The sequence below is a fragment of the Sturnira hondurensis genome, unplaced genomic scaffold (genome assembly GCF_014824575.4).
Source record: "Sturnira hondurensis isolate 20B ecotype Veracruz unplaced genomic scaffold, ASM1482457v3 Scaffold0016684, whole genome shotgun sequence".
NCBI classification, from domain to species: domain Eukaryota; kingdom Metazoa; phylum Chordata; class Mammalia; order Chiroptera; family Phyllostomidae; genus Sturnira; species Sturnira hondurensis.
The window spans coordinates 3512639-3527749 of NW_028089315.1; the positions used below are offsets into that span (position 1 = coordinate 3512639).

General features: G+C 37.2%; 1 protein-coding gene across 2 annotated transcripts in view; it reads right to left on the reverse strand.

Moving 5' to 3' along the window:
• PRKG1 (protein kinase cGMP-dependent 1) overlaps positions 1-15111 on the reverse strand; it is a 1201643-nt gene that overhangs the window by 759104 nt on the left and 427428 nt on the right. For both annotated transcript variants that reach the window (XM_037066937.1, XM_037066936.1), the window contains exon 3: positions 4276-4389. In XM_037066937.1, coding sequence (XP_036922832.1) covers positions 4276-4389 — 114 coding nt within the window. The remainder of the gene's footprint in view (positions 1-4275; positions 4390-15111) is intronic.

A 15111-nucleotide genomic window follows, 5' to 3' on the forward strand; every position in this document is an offset into this window, starting at 1 on the left:
TAAGGGGTTTTCAAGGGGCACATTGGAAATTCCTGTCCTCATGGGGTTTGGAAATGGATGGTAGAACTCTTCTTTGTGTGTAGGACCTCTGAATATTTAGACAGAGTGAGAAAATTCAAACAGCATTGGAGACATCATTGGGTGTTGAGGAAATCTAATAAAACAAATGATTTTTTCCTCCCTAGAGCATCTGGCATGCTTGTGATTCAGCAGACACCACGTGGCCATCTTCACACCACAGTGTTAAAGAAAACATGAGCTTATTTCAGCTGTGAATGACCTCAAGGCATTTGTTACATTTTTCTTTCCAATATCATGTTAATTATATATATATATTTGTATACATAATATATATCATTATATATGTATATACATTTGTATATAATTATGTGTCTATGTGTGTGTATGTGTATTTGTACCCGAATTCCTTAGGGGAAAATCAGTGGTGGTGTTTTATAAGATATATAAGATAGCAGACTGTGAATATAGATCTTCATCATATCATGCATGTTTTCTTGCCATATTACCAAAAATATTATTTGGGCATAAAAAAGGGAAAGAAATCTTGCTATTTTTGACAACAAGGATGGACCCTGAGTGCATATAAATGAAATGTCAGAGAGAAAAATAAAGATACTATACGATCTCTTTTATATGTGGAATGAAAGAAAGAAAGAAAGAAGAAAAGAAAAGAAAAGAAAAGAAAAGAAAAGAAAAGAAAAGAAAAGAAAAGAAAAGAAAAAATGTGCTCAATCTCATAGAGAGAACAAATTGTTTACCAGAGGTGGGGTGGGGGTGAAACTGGTACAGGGGTCAAAAGGTACAAATTTCCAGCTATAAAATAAGTAAGTCCTGGGAATGTAATAATGTGCAATGTGACAAATATAGTTACTAATACTGTACTGCATATTTGAAAGTTGCTAAAGGAATAGATCTTAAAGTTCATATCATAAAAAAAAGTTGTAAGTATGTATGGTGACCCATGTTACCTAGACACTGTGGTGATCATTTTGTAACATATACATATATCAAATCATTATGACTAAACTACAGTAATATAATGTTATATGTCAATAATGCCTCAAAAAATCAAGCTATTTTCTCTATTCTAAACCAAAGAAAGCCTACAGGTGTTAGAATCGCATTCATTAGCACGGGAAGTCACTGGGATTTATCTGTGGCCTGATATAATTTTAAAAAGTGCTGTGTTAAACAAGAAACTACTCATTTACATTGAAGAGCTCTTCAGTGCCACCTAGAATTTAGTTAAGACTGTGAGATTAAAAGTACATTAAAATTTCAGATGGGAAGGAAGCTGAGAGACTGGATTAAAGAAGGTAAAGGAATTAGCCAAAAACATACGTGTGATAAGTATAGTCACACAAAGATGATAAAGGAAAGGTGGTGATATGCGGGTGGAAAGAGACTTTGCTTGGGGCAGTGAGCACACGATGTCCTGTGCAGATAATGTATTACTGAGTTGTACACTATATGATTTTGTGCATCATGCCACTCACAATAACCTCAATTTTTAAAAAAGCATCAACATTTCAGGCTGACCTAGGGAGAAACAAAGTAGAAAGGAATCATCGACATTTTTGAGTATCTAAGAAAGGGGACAGTGTTGGGGGAAAGGGAGTCGCCAGCCAGGTAATTGAGGAAAAAACAAAAACAAGCCTGAAGGGATGAGCCGCTGGAGAAGGGGACAGGAGTCAGCACGATCCTGAATCCTGAGAAATGATCAGATCAAAACCACATAAGGATATTTTAAAACATCACATGCAATGAGTATGATAGCATAGATTGTAATAATTTGGCAAAAGCAGTACCTACAATGGAATCTAATCAGATTTATAAAGTCATCAGACTGCGGGTATAGTTTGAACATGAGTTTAAATTGATATTTAGGGACTATAGTCACAAGTAGAGTACAATCCTAAGGATGGTATAGGAGACAGGACAAAATGGCCCTGGCCTGTAAGTAATTCCATATAAGTTCTTATACAACATTCAGAAGGAAGTGTCACCGATAAATATTTTTCTGTACTCACACACAAAACCTTTTCACCTAAATTACATTTGTACACCACCAACTCTAGGCTTTTTTCTCAAGTACATCGCCCACATCGTAAGTAAGCACTCTGAAGAAACACACACATGTGTATTTGACACATAGCCAACTCTGTATTAAAGAACATACTCTATCACTAATTTCCATTAATAAATGATGTTTGACCCCCCAAATGATGGGATTATAATTCTCATTTAACACCCAGGTTCTTCTTGTTCAATAAGATGCATAATGTCCATTTAAATTTATCAAACACAGGTACGATAGAGGCTATTGCAGATTAATAGCATTTTGTAGGATCCTAATGAGACAGTTCATTTTTTACAAGGTAAAGCATTTATCTTACAAAAATATTTGGCTGTAAAATTTATTTAAATATGCTATTTAGCCTATTTAAAATATTGCTTTAATAATAATGTAATATTGAGTTTTGAATTATTCATAAGTTAAGTGCCATGTTGACCTTGATAATTAACCAACTGCTGACCTTTGAGAATTCTGTAGTTTCAGTTAGGTTAAATGAGCAATATACAGGGCTGAAATATTTTAAAAGTTTTAATATTTGTAAATGGAAAAAATTAGTATTCACAATTCTGAGAAAGCCTGTTTAATCAAAATACTCTAGCTGAATCTTTTTGCCATAAAACAAATATATTTCTCATGAAAATGAGTATAATGGTAAAATCTGTTCATATGATGGAGTCATGACTATTCTCTTTTGTAGTTAAGGCACTTTTTAAGTGAGTTATAGCCGGGGCAGAATCTGTCATGGCTCATTGCTCTTTGTTATTCTTTGAGTTATGTAATTACATAATCACGTGAAAAAAAACTCAGTGGTGCCCATTCATCAAAAGCATTCTACGCATTTATTTCTTTTTTTTCAAAATTTTTTATTTATCTTTAGAGGGGAAGGGAAGGAGAGAGGAAGAGAAATATCAATGTGTGGTTGCCTCTCGTGAGTCCCCTACTGGGAACTGGCCTGCAACCCAGGCATGTGCCCTGACTGGGAATCGAACCGCGATCGTGTGGTTTGCAGGCCCGTGCTCAATCCACTGAGCTACACCAGCCAGGGCCATTTTATGCATTTAGAGATCAAGAATCAAGTGCCAAGAAGGGCTCATCTTCTAAGGGCCCCAGCTATAATGAAAATAAAAGGAGAATTCGCCAAGAAGGCACGTGGGATAATTTCTAGGCCTCTAGCTGGCCATGCATTCTTAAGTTCTTTACAACCTGAGTTTCAATGTCATATTGTCGATCACTGCCATACTTCTGAGCGAAAAAAAGAATATACAAAATCCTCAGTGCCATCCAAATAAAACTAGCTGATATTATCAACATCATTTTTCCAGTAGAGTTTTTTAATGGCACGACCTGAAAAGCTACTTGTGATTGTCATCCTCCACAAAATAAGGTGGCAAAAGAGCTTTTGGAGCATGAAGGACACCTGTCTGCCCAAAGGTCAAAGGGGTCCTCCGCTGCTGGCGGCATGGGCAGGCAGCTCCGTTCCCCATACACGCGGTACCTCCTGTAGTCGGGAAGGAGTATCTGAAACATTTTTTTCCTCTCCAACTATTGCAGCTGCCACCGAGAAATAAAAGTTGCTAGAGAAATCATATACACACATATATGTAAAATTAGGGAAACAAGCTGCTTTACCGCCCTGACTTAAAATAAGCTTAATCAGTAGAGAAGAAAATGGCTATAATAGAGTGCTTGATGAGCAGCTGAAGACAAGAATATACTCAAAAGCAGTTTGAGAATTCAGGATATATCTCACTCGATGTTTGAATGAGCTGAACAGTTCTCCTCTTAATTCTTCTCAACTACTGAATGAACAAGTAGCACTTATGTGGGGAATATAAACCAAAATAGCAGATATATAAAAATTATTTAAATATGATTCTGAGGATTTAAAGGTAGGAAAAGGCTATGCTCCTGCTCAACTTTCATTTATGAAATTCTATCATTATGTAACTCCTAATTTATTTTTAAAAAATACTGTTCATAAGTCAGCAATGAAATTTAAGTGAAATCAGCCAACTGATTAACAATCATCCTTTAGTAGGAAAACAAATATATTGACTATATTTCAAAGCAAGATTAGAATATGGATTTTAATAAACTCACAAAGATGAAATCACGAAGCACCTTAATGATCAAATGAAAGGCGGTACATGGAAGTATATGAAAAATGAAAGCCTTACTCTTGACGGTCGCCGTGCGGGTACAATTGTAAAGAATGGCCAACTCCCCGAACACTTTGCCTGGGCCCATGGTGCACAGCTTCACGCCTTCTTTTGTCACTTCCACTTTACCGTCTGAAAAGAAGGAAAAACATATGATTTTAATTTTCCTTTGTGTTCCATTTTATTTGTTAATTTTCCAATATGCAATGAGGAGTGCTAGGCTCATTTTTAGAAACACAAAGCAGTTACCAGTGAAAACAAAATCATCGCCGAGTGGAAGGCAGGAAATGAAATAAAATAGACATATTCCTCCTTAAATTAATCACAGATAAGGTTTGAGAGGAGACCAAAAGGAAGCTCCAGAAAGAGATGGAAGCAAAAATGTAAACATATCAAATCATTCCAAATGTGATATTAGAAAACTATGTTAATTCCAATTAGAATGCCATTTTGAATTGGAAAGGAAAATGCAGTAAGTGGGTACATTTTCTACAGCCCACTTCATACTTGTGAATTCCAGTTTGAATAAGGCTGCTGTTGTGGAAAGGGAGATTACTTTGACCCCTGGGCATTCCTTAATTGTAGCTTGTAGTGTCTTTTATTTTTAAACATCTTATCTGCCTTGAGCAAGGCTGTTTTATCTGCTTCCTAGCCTGCCACCTTGGCTGTAAGGAAGGACAAGCAGCAAGGGTGGAGGGAAGGAAAGAGACACTCGGAATGTTTGTGTTCCACAGAGGACCTGGAGCATGAAATGGTAACGGAGGGAAAAGCTACAGAAGCATTCTACACTGGATATACACTCTCGCCTGAAGGAAGAAAAATGCTATTCATGAGGGAAATGAAAAAAGTTTTTTTTAAAAAAGTCATAGCTATGTACACAAGAAATTCTATCACCTAACACAAAGAGAGAAATAAAAAGTAATAATCTATACTAGACTTCATCCTCTTGTTCTATTATTTCTCCAAGTTACTTTTCCACACTCTACACAAGAAAAGGCTAATGCTTGTCACAAGTTAGTGACTGAAAGGCACTGAGGCTACCAAGTTGTTGTTGTTGTTTGTTTTTTTTTGCAGATTTCAGGCTCTCATGTATCAGCTTCACAATTGTTCCTTTATCTGTGTGCTTTCTGTAATATTTAAATCTTTAGAGTTTTGGCTTTAAATTCACTCCCTTCCTCAAAAATCAATCTAGTTTTATCTAAGCAATAACATCTGCAAAATCACAATTGATGTACTAATTTCTTTTTTCAAACACCTATTGAGGTAAAACCTTAAATACAAAAAAAAAACCTTTTTAAAGCAGTTTATCCACATCAGCAGACTGTGTTCTATCTGAAAAGCTAGTTCATTTAAATGTCATCAGTGGAGAGAAAATTCTGCAGTAATCAGGATAAAACTCCACACAAAACCTATTCACTACCCTTGAACTGTGTGCAAACAAGCTATTGAGGCATGAATAAATCCAACAATTCAAAAGGCTTGGAAATATTTATATAGACCTGGCCATTCAAATAGTCTTTTTTCCCCCATGCCTTACTTCTTGACTGCAGTGGGAAAAAATCACTGTTTTCTTGATAGGTAAATCAAAATCTTCCCAGTAAATTCATATTTTCATAAGTTTGAGATTCCTCCATAACATTCCCGCCTTTATTTCAAAGACAAGCCTTTTCCCCTAGAAATTTCATCTGCCACTCAAAAATGAAAGATAGGCTCAAAACATAACATGGTTAAGAAATTTATTTGTTGTTTGAAGTCAGACCAGGTGTTGAATTCTGGTTCTCTTATTGATTCCTCACTAGCCTTGAGCAAGTTGTTAATTTCTGTATGTCTCAATTTCTTAGTTAACAAAGGGCATAAAAGAAAAGCACCTATCTCAATGTGATACAATGAAATGAGATAAAGCAGGTACAATGCTTAGCACAGTGCCTGGCATACAGCAATTGGTCAATGAATACTAGCTCTTCTGATTGGTATTATTTTCACTATATTTGTTTCTTATCATTTAAAAGGAGGTAGGGCTGATTAGTTACAGTAGAACATAATATCACAGGAACCAAACAAGGTTGGTGTAGAGTAACAGGTTTTTGTCTTTCAAATGGAGAAAGTACCCTTTCAGATTCTTTCTCCACTTGGTGGGGGGAAAGTTGAGCACTTTCAGGTTCAAATCTCTTATCACACCCAAAAAAGGAACTAGAATCTTAAGAAACCACACTGATCTACTTGAACAATACAATAACTTTGTGCTCTTCCATAGTTGGCCATGTCTAACCATCGAGTTGGCCATACTTGGAGTGCAAATGTCTAACCAACATTTGGTGCACAGGCTGGGACAGAGGTAGCTTTACGACTGTGTTATTGCCCTGTATTATTGCTTTACCAACTATTACAAAAAATGTTGACTTGAAGCTCTAGCCTCACTTATATTAATAAAACTAAAAGCAAAATAAAGAAAGCCTAAGGAACTTTCATACATAACTTGTTTTGCACAAGTCTGCTTCTCTCTTTGGCTTCCATAGTTAAAAGTCTTCAGGGGGAAGGGACCCACAGGAATAGGACCACCGCTCAGAATCTTGCTGTACTGTTTGAGGGTCACACCTTCTCAACCCATAGCCAGCCTAAATAAGTGACAAGAAGAAACATCAGGACTTGTTGTACCTCAGTGCAGTCTGAAAGGAAGTCTGTGGACCTGCCATACCAATTAATTTCACTAATTAATGAAACCCAGAAACTTCCTCCCTCTGGGAAGTTGTTAATGTTCCTCTACCACAATGACCCTCTGCTGGGTCCTGCTGCCTCTTACTTCCCTGAAAAACCATGATCATACAACACTGACCTGTTTTAACCTATTAGTTCTTTTACAAGAACTAATCTTGTAATTGATCATGCTTCCATTTCTCATGTGACCTCTAGAAGGCTCACAGCCAGAATTGTATGACCCCGCGATTTGAAATTTATGCATAAGCTTACTTCTGGTTCCAACTCATTTTCCTGATTTATATTTGCCTAATTTTTTCATGTCTCACTCATTTTTTAAAAAAAGATAGAAATAATTATATATGGAATTAGTGTTGGTAACAGAAGGTTGTATTCGATAGTAATTAGAACAGCAAAAAATCAAGACTTGCTCAAACAGATTGCATTTGGAAATAGAAAGTTAGAGGTAAAACATCTTCTCCAGGTTAAGTTAAACACTGAAGACTCAATATATTCACAATAGCCAAGGAAGTAAAGGATATAATAAGAATTGTCGAAAAGTGCTGTATTTTTTTAAACAACAGAGAGATTTCAATGATAAACAGAGACATAGTGCTTGCAAATATTTCCCTGAGTGGTAATTTAATCGGGTACCCTTCCTTGCACCCATTGTGGGAATCGGGAGTAATCTGGAGAGGCAGGATGGCTAGGTGCTACAGAGGAAGGTATGTGTGCACACGGCAGTCCATGAGAGCTCTCTCAGAGACACTGAGAAACATTCTGATTCGCAAGAGCCCAGTGGGTTATTGATGTGAAATGTGAATTTGGTTAAGCTCATTTACCATGCCAGAAACTAACCCTGAAGCAAAATTAGAACTGATTATACATTTATAAATGACTTCCAAATATGGTCTCTGTGATTCACTAAAGATAACTAAGAATAAGACAGTTAAAACTTGACTCATACACTCAGTGATCCCCACTGCCACCAAATTCACTTCATTTAGAGTATTAGGGCATCTTAAAGCCACTTCCCTCATCTTAGACTCCTGTCTTTTCCACTCTGTGGTTAATTACCTCTGAGGTTTGTTTTGAATGGACTCTATTTGCATAGAAAATAGGTAGGGCCTGGGTGTGGTTATTTTGGCTGGGAGGGGAGGAATGCAGGTAAAACATACCTAGCATGCTTTTCTCAGAGGCCCACATCAGTGTACAAACAGGCCATACTTGGAGGTTTCTATGTGATGACAATTGTTATTAACTTCAGGAGGGCATTTTGATGAATTTACTCCAGGTCAACACTGATGAATTAATTTGTATTTCTTTAAAGAAATAGGAGAGATTGATCATCAGGTATTCATCACTGTTTTAACACTTCAGTTTCATTTTCAAATATGTTAGATTTCAAATCAACTTTTTTAAGAGTGGCTGAAAGATATTTTCAGAACATCCTAGTAAAATTCCAGGTGTTTTCCATGATTTTGCCTGACGAAACATTGACTAGAGGTTACTAGAATTGTTATTTGAAGAAGTAATACTATTTCAAAATAAGGTTAATCTAGATAAGGTTACTTATTATTACTTGAAGAAGTAATAATATTTCAAAATAAGGTTAATCTATTCTGCTTCTGCTCTTTTTATTCTCTTTTGCTTTTTTTCAATGTGATAGTATCTTGCTGTTATTTTTACTAGGCACCATCTCTACCAGGGAAGAAAAGCAAAGAAGCATTCAAATCATTCTTATTTAGATTTTGCTAAATTGTGAAAGTTGTTTGCATGAGAGATGTTGGAACAGTTGGTTGAAATAAGGTTCATTTATAGTTTCATTTAGCTCTTTTATCACTCCTACCATTGGCATGACTAACTAAAAGCTCTCTCACAGTGACTTGAATGCATTTTTTAAATTCTATTTCACTTACCATATGCCCATTTATGATCTGGAATGGGCTGAGTCATAAGTCCTAAATCTTGCCACTTTGAGCAACAATTAACCTACCTCCTGCTTTTTGGCAACACAGTCACATACCACGTTTATGTACTCTTTATTAGAATCAGAGGGCCTTATAAATACAAGGAAAGATTGCATTCACAGGGAGACCCAGAATCTCCCGGCTTTATTTTTATGGGTTTTTCACTAACCTGTGGATGTGTGCCATAAGAACTTTCATAATAAGGCAAACCAGCTTAGAGATTTATTACTGGCAGGCTGAAATAGAATGACCGGCAATCATCTCATTGTAAACACTGTGCCCACTTCCAACAGTCTTGGTTGGAATACTCAGGACTGAACACTAAAGGGAGACGGGTGTTATATCAAAGGTCCCATCTAAACAAGGCCTCCCATGCCTTTTCTAAACAAATCTGTTTGACTGTCCTTCCGGGATTTCGGAGGTCTGCGACCACAGCCTTTACTGCGCATTCCCACACAAGGGTTACGGTAGTTGCTAGATTGAACCAAATGTAAAATCTTGTATTTGAGCTGCACTGTCATCAGTATGGATGCATTAATTACAAGAGATGGGTTAGTTGACAGGTCTGCTGTCCTTCTCATTCATCATCTTTCATTTTTATCCTCACCTGAGGATACGCTCACTGATTTTAGAGAGAAAGGAAGGGAGAGAGAAAAACATCAATGTAAGTAAGAAACATCGATGAGTTATCGTCCATATGTGCCCAACTGGGGATCGAACACACAACCTAGGTATATGCCCTGATCAAGGATCGAATTCTTAACCTTCTGGTGTATGGGATGATGCTCCAACCAACCGAACCACCCGGCCAGGACCATTTTCCAGTTTTATTTAGATATAATTGACACAGAACACTGTACATGTTTAAGGTGTAAGGCATGAAGACTTCGCTTACATATTTTGCTAAATAATTACCACAATAAATTTAGTTCATATGCACCATATACAGATACAAAAAAAGTATATTATTTTTTGGCTGTGATGAGAATTTTTAGGACCTACTCTCTGATATCTTCATAGATTTGGAATACTATTATATCAGACTTGCCTTGCAAGGTCATTTTAGATTGGGGTGCAGTCATCTGGGGAAGAAAGGAGAAACTGATGAAACAGCTATGGGCTAACTAGAGGGAAAGCTATCCCATAGCCCGGAACAGATTATACTCTTAGGTCTCCTGCAAACCTGTACTTCTGGTCAGTCACTTATATATGTCTTCCTTAAACCTATATAAGAAAGAAAAGGGTGGCTTAACTATAAGATGTAAGTCTGTTTCTTTTAATCATTTTTATTGTTATTCTATTACAGTTGCCCAATTTTTCCCCCTTTGCTGCCCTCTGCCCATCCTACCCACTGCTCCCACAGTCGATTCCCACACTACGGTCCATGTCCATGAGTCATTCATACATGCTCTTTGACTAGTCCCTTTCCCTTCTTTCCACCATTATCTCCCTTCCCCCTCCCCTCTGGTCGCTGTCAGTCTGTTCCACGTTTTCCATGTTCCTATGCCTGTGGTTCTATTTTGTTCATCAGATTCCTCTTATAGCTGAGATCATATGGAACTTATCTTTCACTGACTGGCTTATTTTGCTTAGCATAGTGCTCTCCAGTTCCATCCACGCTGTTGCAAAAGGTAGGAGTTCTTTTCTTTCTGCTGTGTAATATTCCATTGTAAAATGCAGCCCAGTTTTTTGATCCGTGGATCTACTGATGAGCATTAGGCTGTTTCCAGAACTTGGCTATTGTATATAGTGCAGCTATGAACACAGGGGTGCATAAGTTCATTTGAATTGGTGATTCAGGATTCTTAGATTTAAGAACTGCAGTGTGTCAGCACCTTATCAGTTTGCTGTTTAAAAAATGCTTTCAGATCCAAATGAATATGGACTCTGTAGATCTGAATTCCCATTCCTTAGATAAGGTGTTAACCTTGAAGACTGAAAATCATTCTATGGCCATTGAATAAAAGCCTGTGAAAAACTGCTCTGTTTCAGTGTTAAGTATTCACTCCAAAGTTTGCTTTACCCAATTCTAGCTGGGAAGGCAATTTGCTTATTATTTCCCATTACACATAAACATTTGCCGTAGGTTCCTTTTTCCTAAACTATTCATGTTATCATTGTAGTTTCTTTAACTATCAGATTATTATATTACTTTAACGAACACCAAGCTTCCTATTGAACAAGTCATAATTCTTTGATTTTATCATGACAATAATTACTAAAAAGCATGAAAGTAGTAGTTTTCCAAATGAAATGAAGCAGAATCTGAGGTATAAGAGGTTAGTTGAGGCTGAAGCTACACGAGTAAAGATCTTTGTTAGTTTTTCCACCAATGAAGCAAACCTAATTTCCCTTCTGTTCATGACTACTCTAAACATGTTTGACAAAATTTTTTATTATATTAATCATAATATAGATTAAATATAAAATGAAACCTTAGTTACAGTGGTAATAAGAGAATCAAAACCATATGAGGTATCCTGAACTGAAAAGAGAGAAAGAGAGAGATTAACATGCACATCAAGCTACTTGAAATCCACCCCCACTTTTATTTTTGGTTTCTCACTCTAAGGTCATAGGGCATACAAATATTTCCACAAAAGAAACCTAGCATAGGAACCTATAATAGGAAACTAAGATCTAAGCATTCTGGGTATACAGAATCATCTGAACCATTAGAATGAAAGTCTGGAAGGGGGAACATGCATAGCAGCCCTCTGTCCTTGGAGATATTTAAGGAGTGGAGAATGTGCTGAGCCTCCTGGAAACAGCTCAACCATTTAACATGAACAGGATTCTGGAAGGACCTGACAAACATTACGACTGTACTCCTGATACATGTCATGTTTTAAAATCCTAGCACTTGGAAGTACACAAGAAGCACTGGATAAATGTCTGTGGACTTAATTCAATTTCTAGTGATGAGGAAAGTTAAACATCAGGCAGAGAAGAGATGCATACAGAGGAAAGGAATGGGAAATAGACTAATCATCCCCTGAATAAATGGTAATTTAATTGTTCCAGTTAAGTCAAGTTTTTTAAGCTTAATTTCAGCAATGTGCAATGTACTCTTGCTCTATTGTTTCTAGAGCACACAAGCACCTTCATTTAGTCTAAATGATGAATGGCTTTCTGTTTTTCCTTCATGACAGGTGAATGACAAGACTTGCAGGTGCTTATTATGTAATTTTTGTTTTTGCTACGTTTTAATATTAAGCACTGGAGAGTTTATGATGTAACACAATGGTTCTCAACTCAGGACAATTTTAACCCAATGGGATAATTAAGCCTGTCTGCGGACACTTCTGGTTGTCATGACTAGGAAGGTTCTACTGGCATCTAGAGGGCAGAGGCCAGGAATGCTGCTCAACATTCCACAATGCAGAGGGCAGCCTGCACAGCACAGAAAGTGTTATGCATCCCAAACGGTACGTAGTGCCCAAATTGAGGAATGTTGGTGTAAAGTAAACCTATGCACATAAAAAATAGGTTTAAAGAGGAAATGTTGCCTTCCACTGTGTTATTTTAACCTCCACCAGAAAAAAATAGCTACCTAAAAAGAGGTTAACACCAGGTTGTCATGCTTAAGGAAACAATGTTGTTATCAGATCGAATAAAGCTACAAAGCTACTTTACTGATGCAGCAGATGTTGGAAGCAACCTAGGTGCCCGTAGGTAAATGAATGGATCAAAAAACTATGGTACATTTACACAATGGAATTCTATGCAGCAGAAAGAAAGAAGGAGCTCCTACCTTTTGCAACAGCATGGATGGAACTGGAAAGCATTATGCTGAATGAAATAAGCCAGGTGTTGAAGGACAAATACCATATGATCTCACCTTTAACAGGAAGCTAAACAACAAAACAAACAAGCAAGCAAAATATAACCAAAGACACTGAAATAGGGAACAGGGGGACAGTGACCTGAGGGGAGAGGGGAGGGAATTTCAGGGGAAATAGGGGGAAAATTTAGAGGAACAAATATAAAGGATACATGGACAACTAAGAAGAGTGGACATGGGAGCAGGGGGAGCATAGGGGGGTGGGATGGGATGGGAGTGATAGACAGAAAACTGTACATGAAAAATAAATAAATAATTTTTTACAAAAATAATAAAAAAATTTAAGATAAAAAAGAAATAGAAGTAATTACAGAAATTTTTGAAGCAAGACTTACAAGGGTACCCTACTGACATTAGAATGGGGGCCTTTTTCCCCAGACATCCTTGAGAATATGAACTCCTGCTTCTATCACCGACTGTCTGTGGGATCTTGCATAAGTTATTTAACTCTAAGCCTCGACGACCTCACTACACATTTGAGATAGTCCAATTTTATTGCATAGGGTCGTGATGATTTAATTAGACAATGCATGTAGCAAGATAAAGATTATGTAGGTTAAAAGTAGTTCTTGAGGAAATTTCCTTTTCTTTTTCAGAAAAAAAATTTGATAGGTAGTTTTAAGGAGGGTGAGGGAGGCCTCCAGGTCTTGGTTTATAAAATTTAGGAGTGGGTAGCAGTAGAATGATAAATGAGCAGAGGGAGTGAAGGGAGAAAGGAGATGAGCGAGAAGCTGCAGATTTCGAGGAAGAGGCCAGTAGGAAAGCCAGGACTTCAGTAAAAAGGGATGTTTAATGTACAACATTCAGTTATGTGTTACCGGAATTAATGTCCTCTCTCTCTCTGCAAACTAGTGCACCTCCCACTCATTTCTCATGTGACGGGTTCGGGGAAAGGTGGAAGCACGAGGATGATTCATTGCTCGGATATATCGAAGAACAGGGAGGCAAGGACGTGGAGAGGGAGTGATAATAGGGAGGTGAAAAGCAGGAGATCTGGAAGTAATTATGTCATTACAAGAAACTAAAGACTCAAGAACTTGCAGATATTTCAGGGGAGGACACCAGTCTTTTCACGGGAAGGAACTTACTGAGAACTCACTCCAGTTTAGCTAAGTCTGCAAAGGTTAGAACAAGAGATCTTGCTTCAATCAGAGATGAGGTCTTCTTTGTCCAAGTCCATTTGACACCTTTGTTTAGGTTCATAATGGCTCTTGGGGGTCAGAAAAAGAAGTTTTGAAGTTAGAAGTTCGAAGCTGGTGTAGTGATTCTCACTGCTTTGACAGATCAGAACTTTTGGCGCACGGGTTCTGCATCAGTGTGATAGGGATGATACAGGATTCATATCAGAATAGGGAGAGAGTTTGGTGGGTGATGACACTCTCTACAAATATTAGTATCCACTAAATAGCTGAAGAGGCAATCATTTAATTCCTGCAGTGTCTGGTTGTAAACAGTAGGAGGTTAGTAAAGACCCCTGGGTGAATAATTGGGATATTAGTAAAAACGACTGCTACGGTGATCACATTTGTGGGAAAGGCTCAGAATTTCATCTTAATAACATTCCCCACGTAGTCTGGAAAAAGAAAAATAACAATGATTAAAATTATCAACTTCTCACTCCATTTATTCAAAGTATTTTGGTATTCTTAGAGTGCAATAATATCTCACACCTAGAATTTTTCTCTGAAAGTTGAAACTATCTGTGCTTGAGGTGACACATATTGTTTCCCTCTACAAGTGGTTAGGATTCTCCAGAATATACAGCGAGCACTTATCTGCCTTCACAGTATTAAAAACAAGCAGAGAAAGAATGAAGACAGAAATAAAGAATAACCACACACCTTGCAAAATAACCTGCACAGCTATAAAAAGGTGAAATAGAATGCTTTTGAACCTACACTCTCAAAGGCAGTTGCACCAATGGTCTTGGGCAGGTTAGAAGTGAGAGGGTTTGGTTTGACATTTACTGTCCACCACACACTGAGAACAAGCGTATTAATCAGATTCCACCTTATTTAACAAGAGAAACGGTGAAAAAAATGACCAAACCCTCCTCTAGTTGGAAAAAAAGGAAAAATGGCAGAATAAAATAATGCAGAAAGAGTTCATCAGTTGATAAGTGGATAAACAAAATGTAGAACATTATTCAGACATAATAAGGAATGAAGTGCCGATACATGCTATAATATGCATGAACATTAAAACACGCTAAGTGAAAGAAGCCAGTCATAAGGACCACATATCGTATGATTCCATTTATCTGCAATGTCCAGAACAGACAAATCTATAGAGACAGAACATATATTGATGGTTGCCTAGGACCTAGAGGAATGATGGCGTAGGACA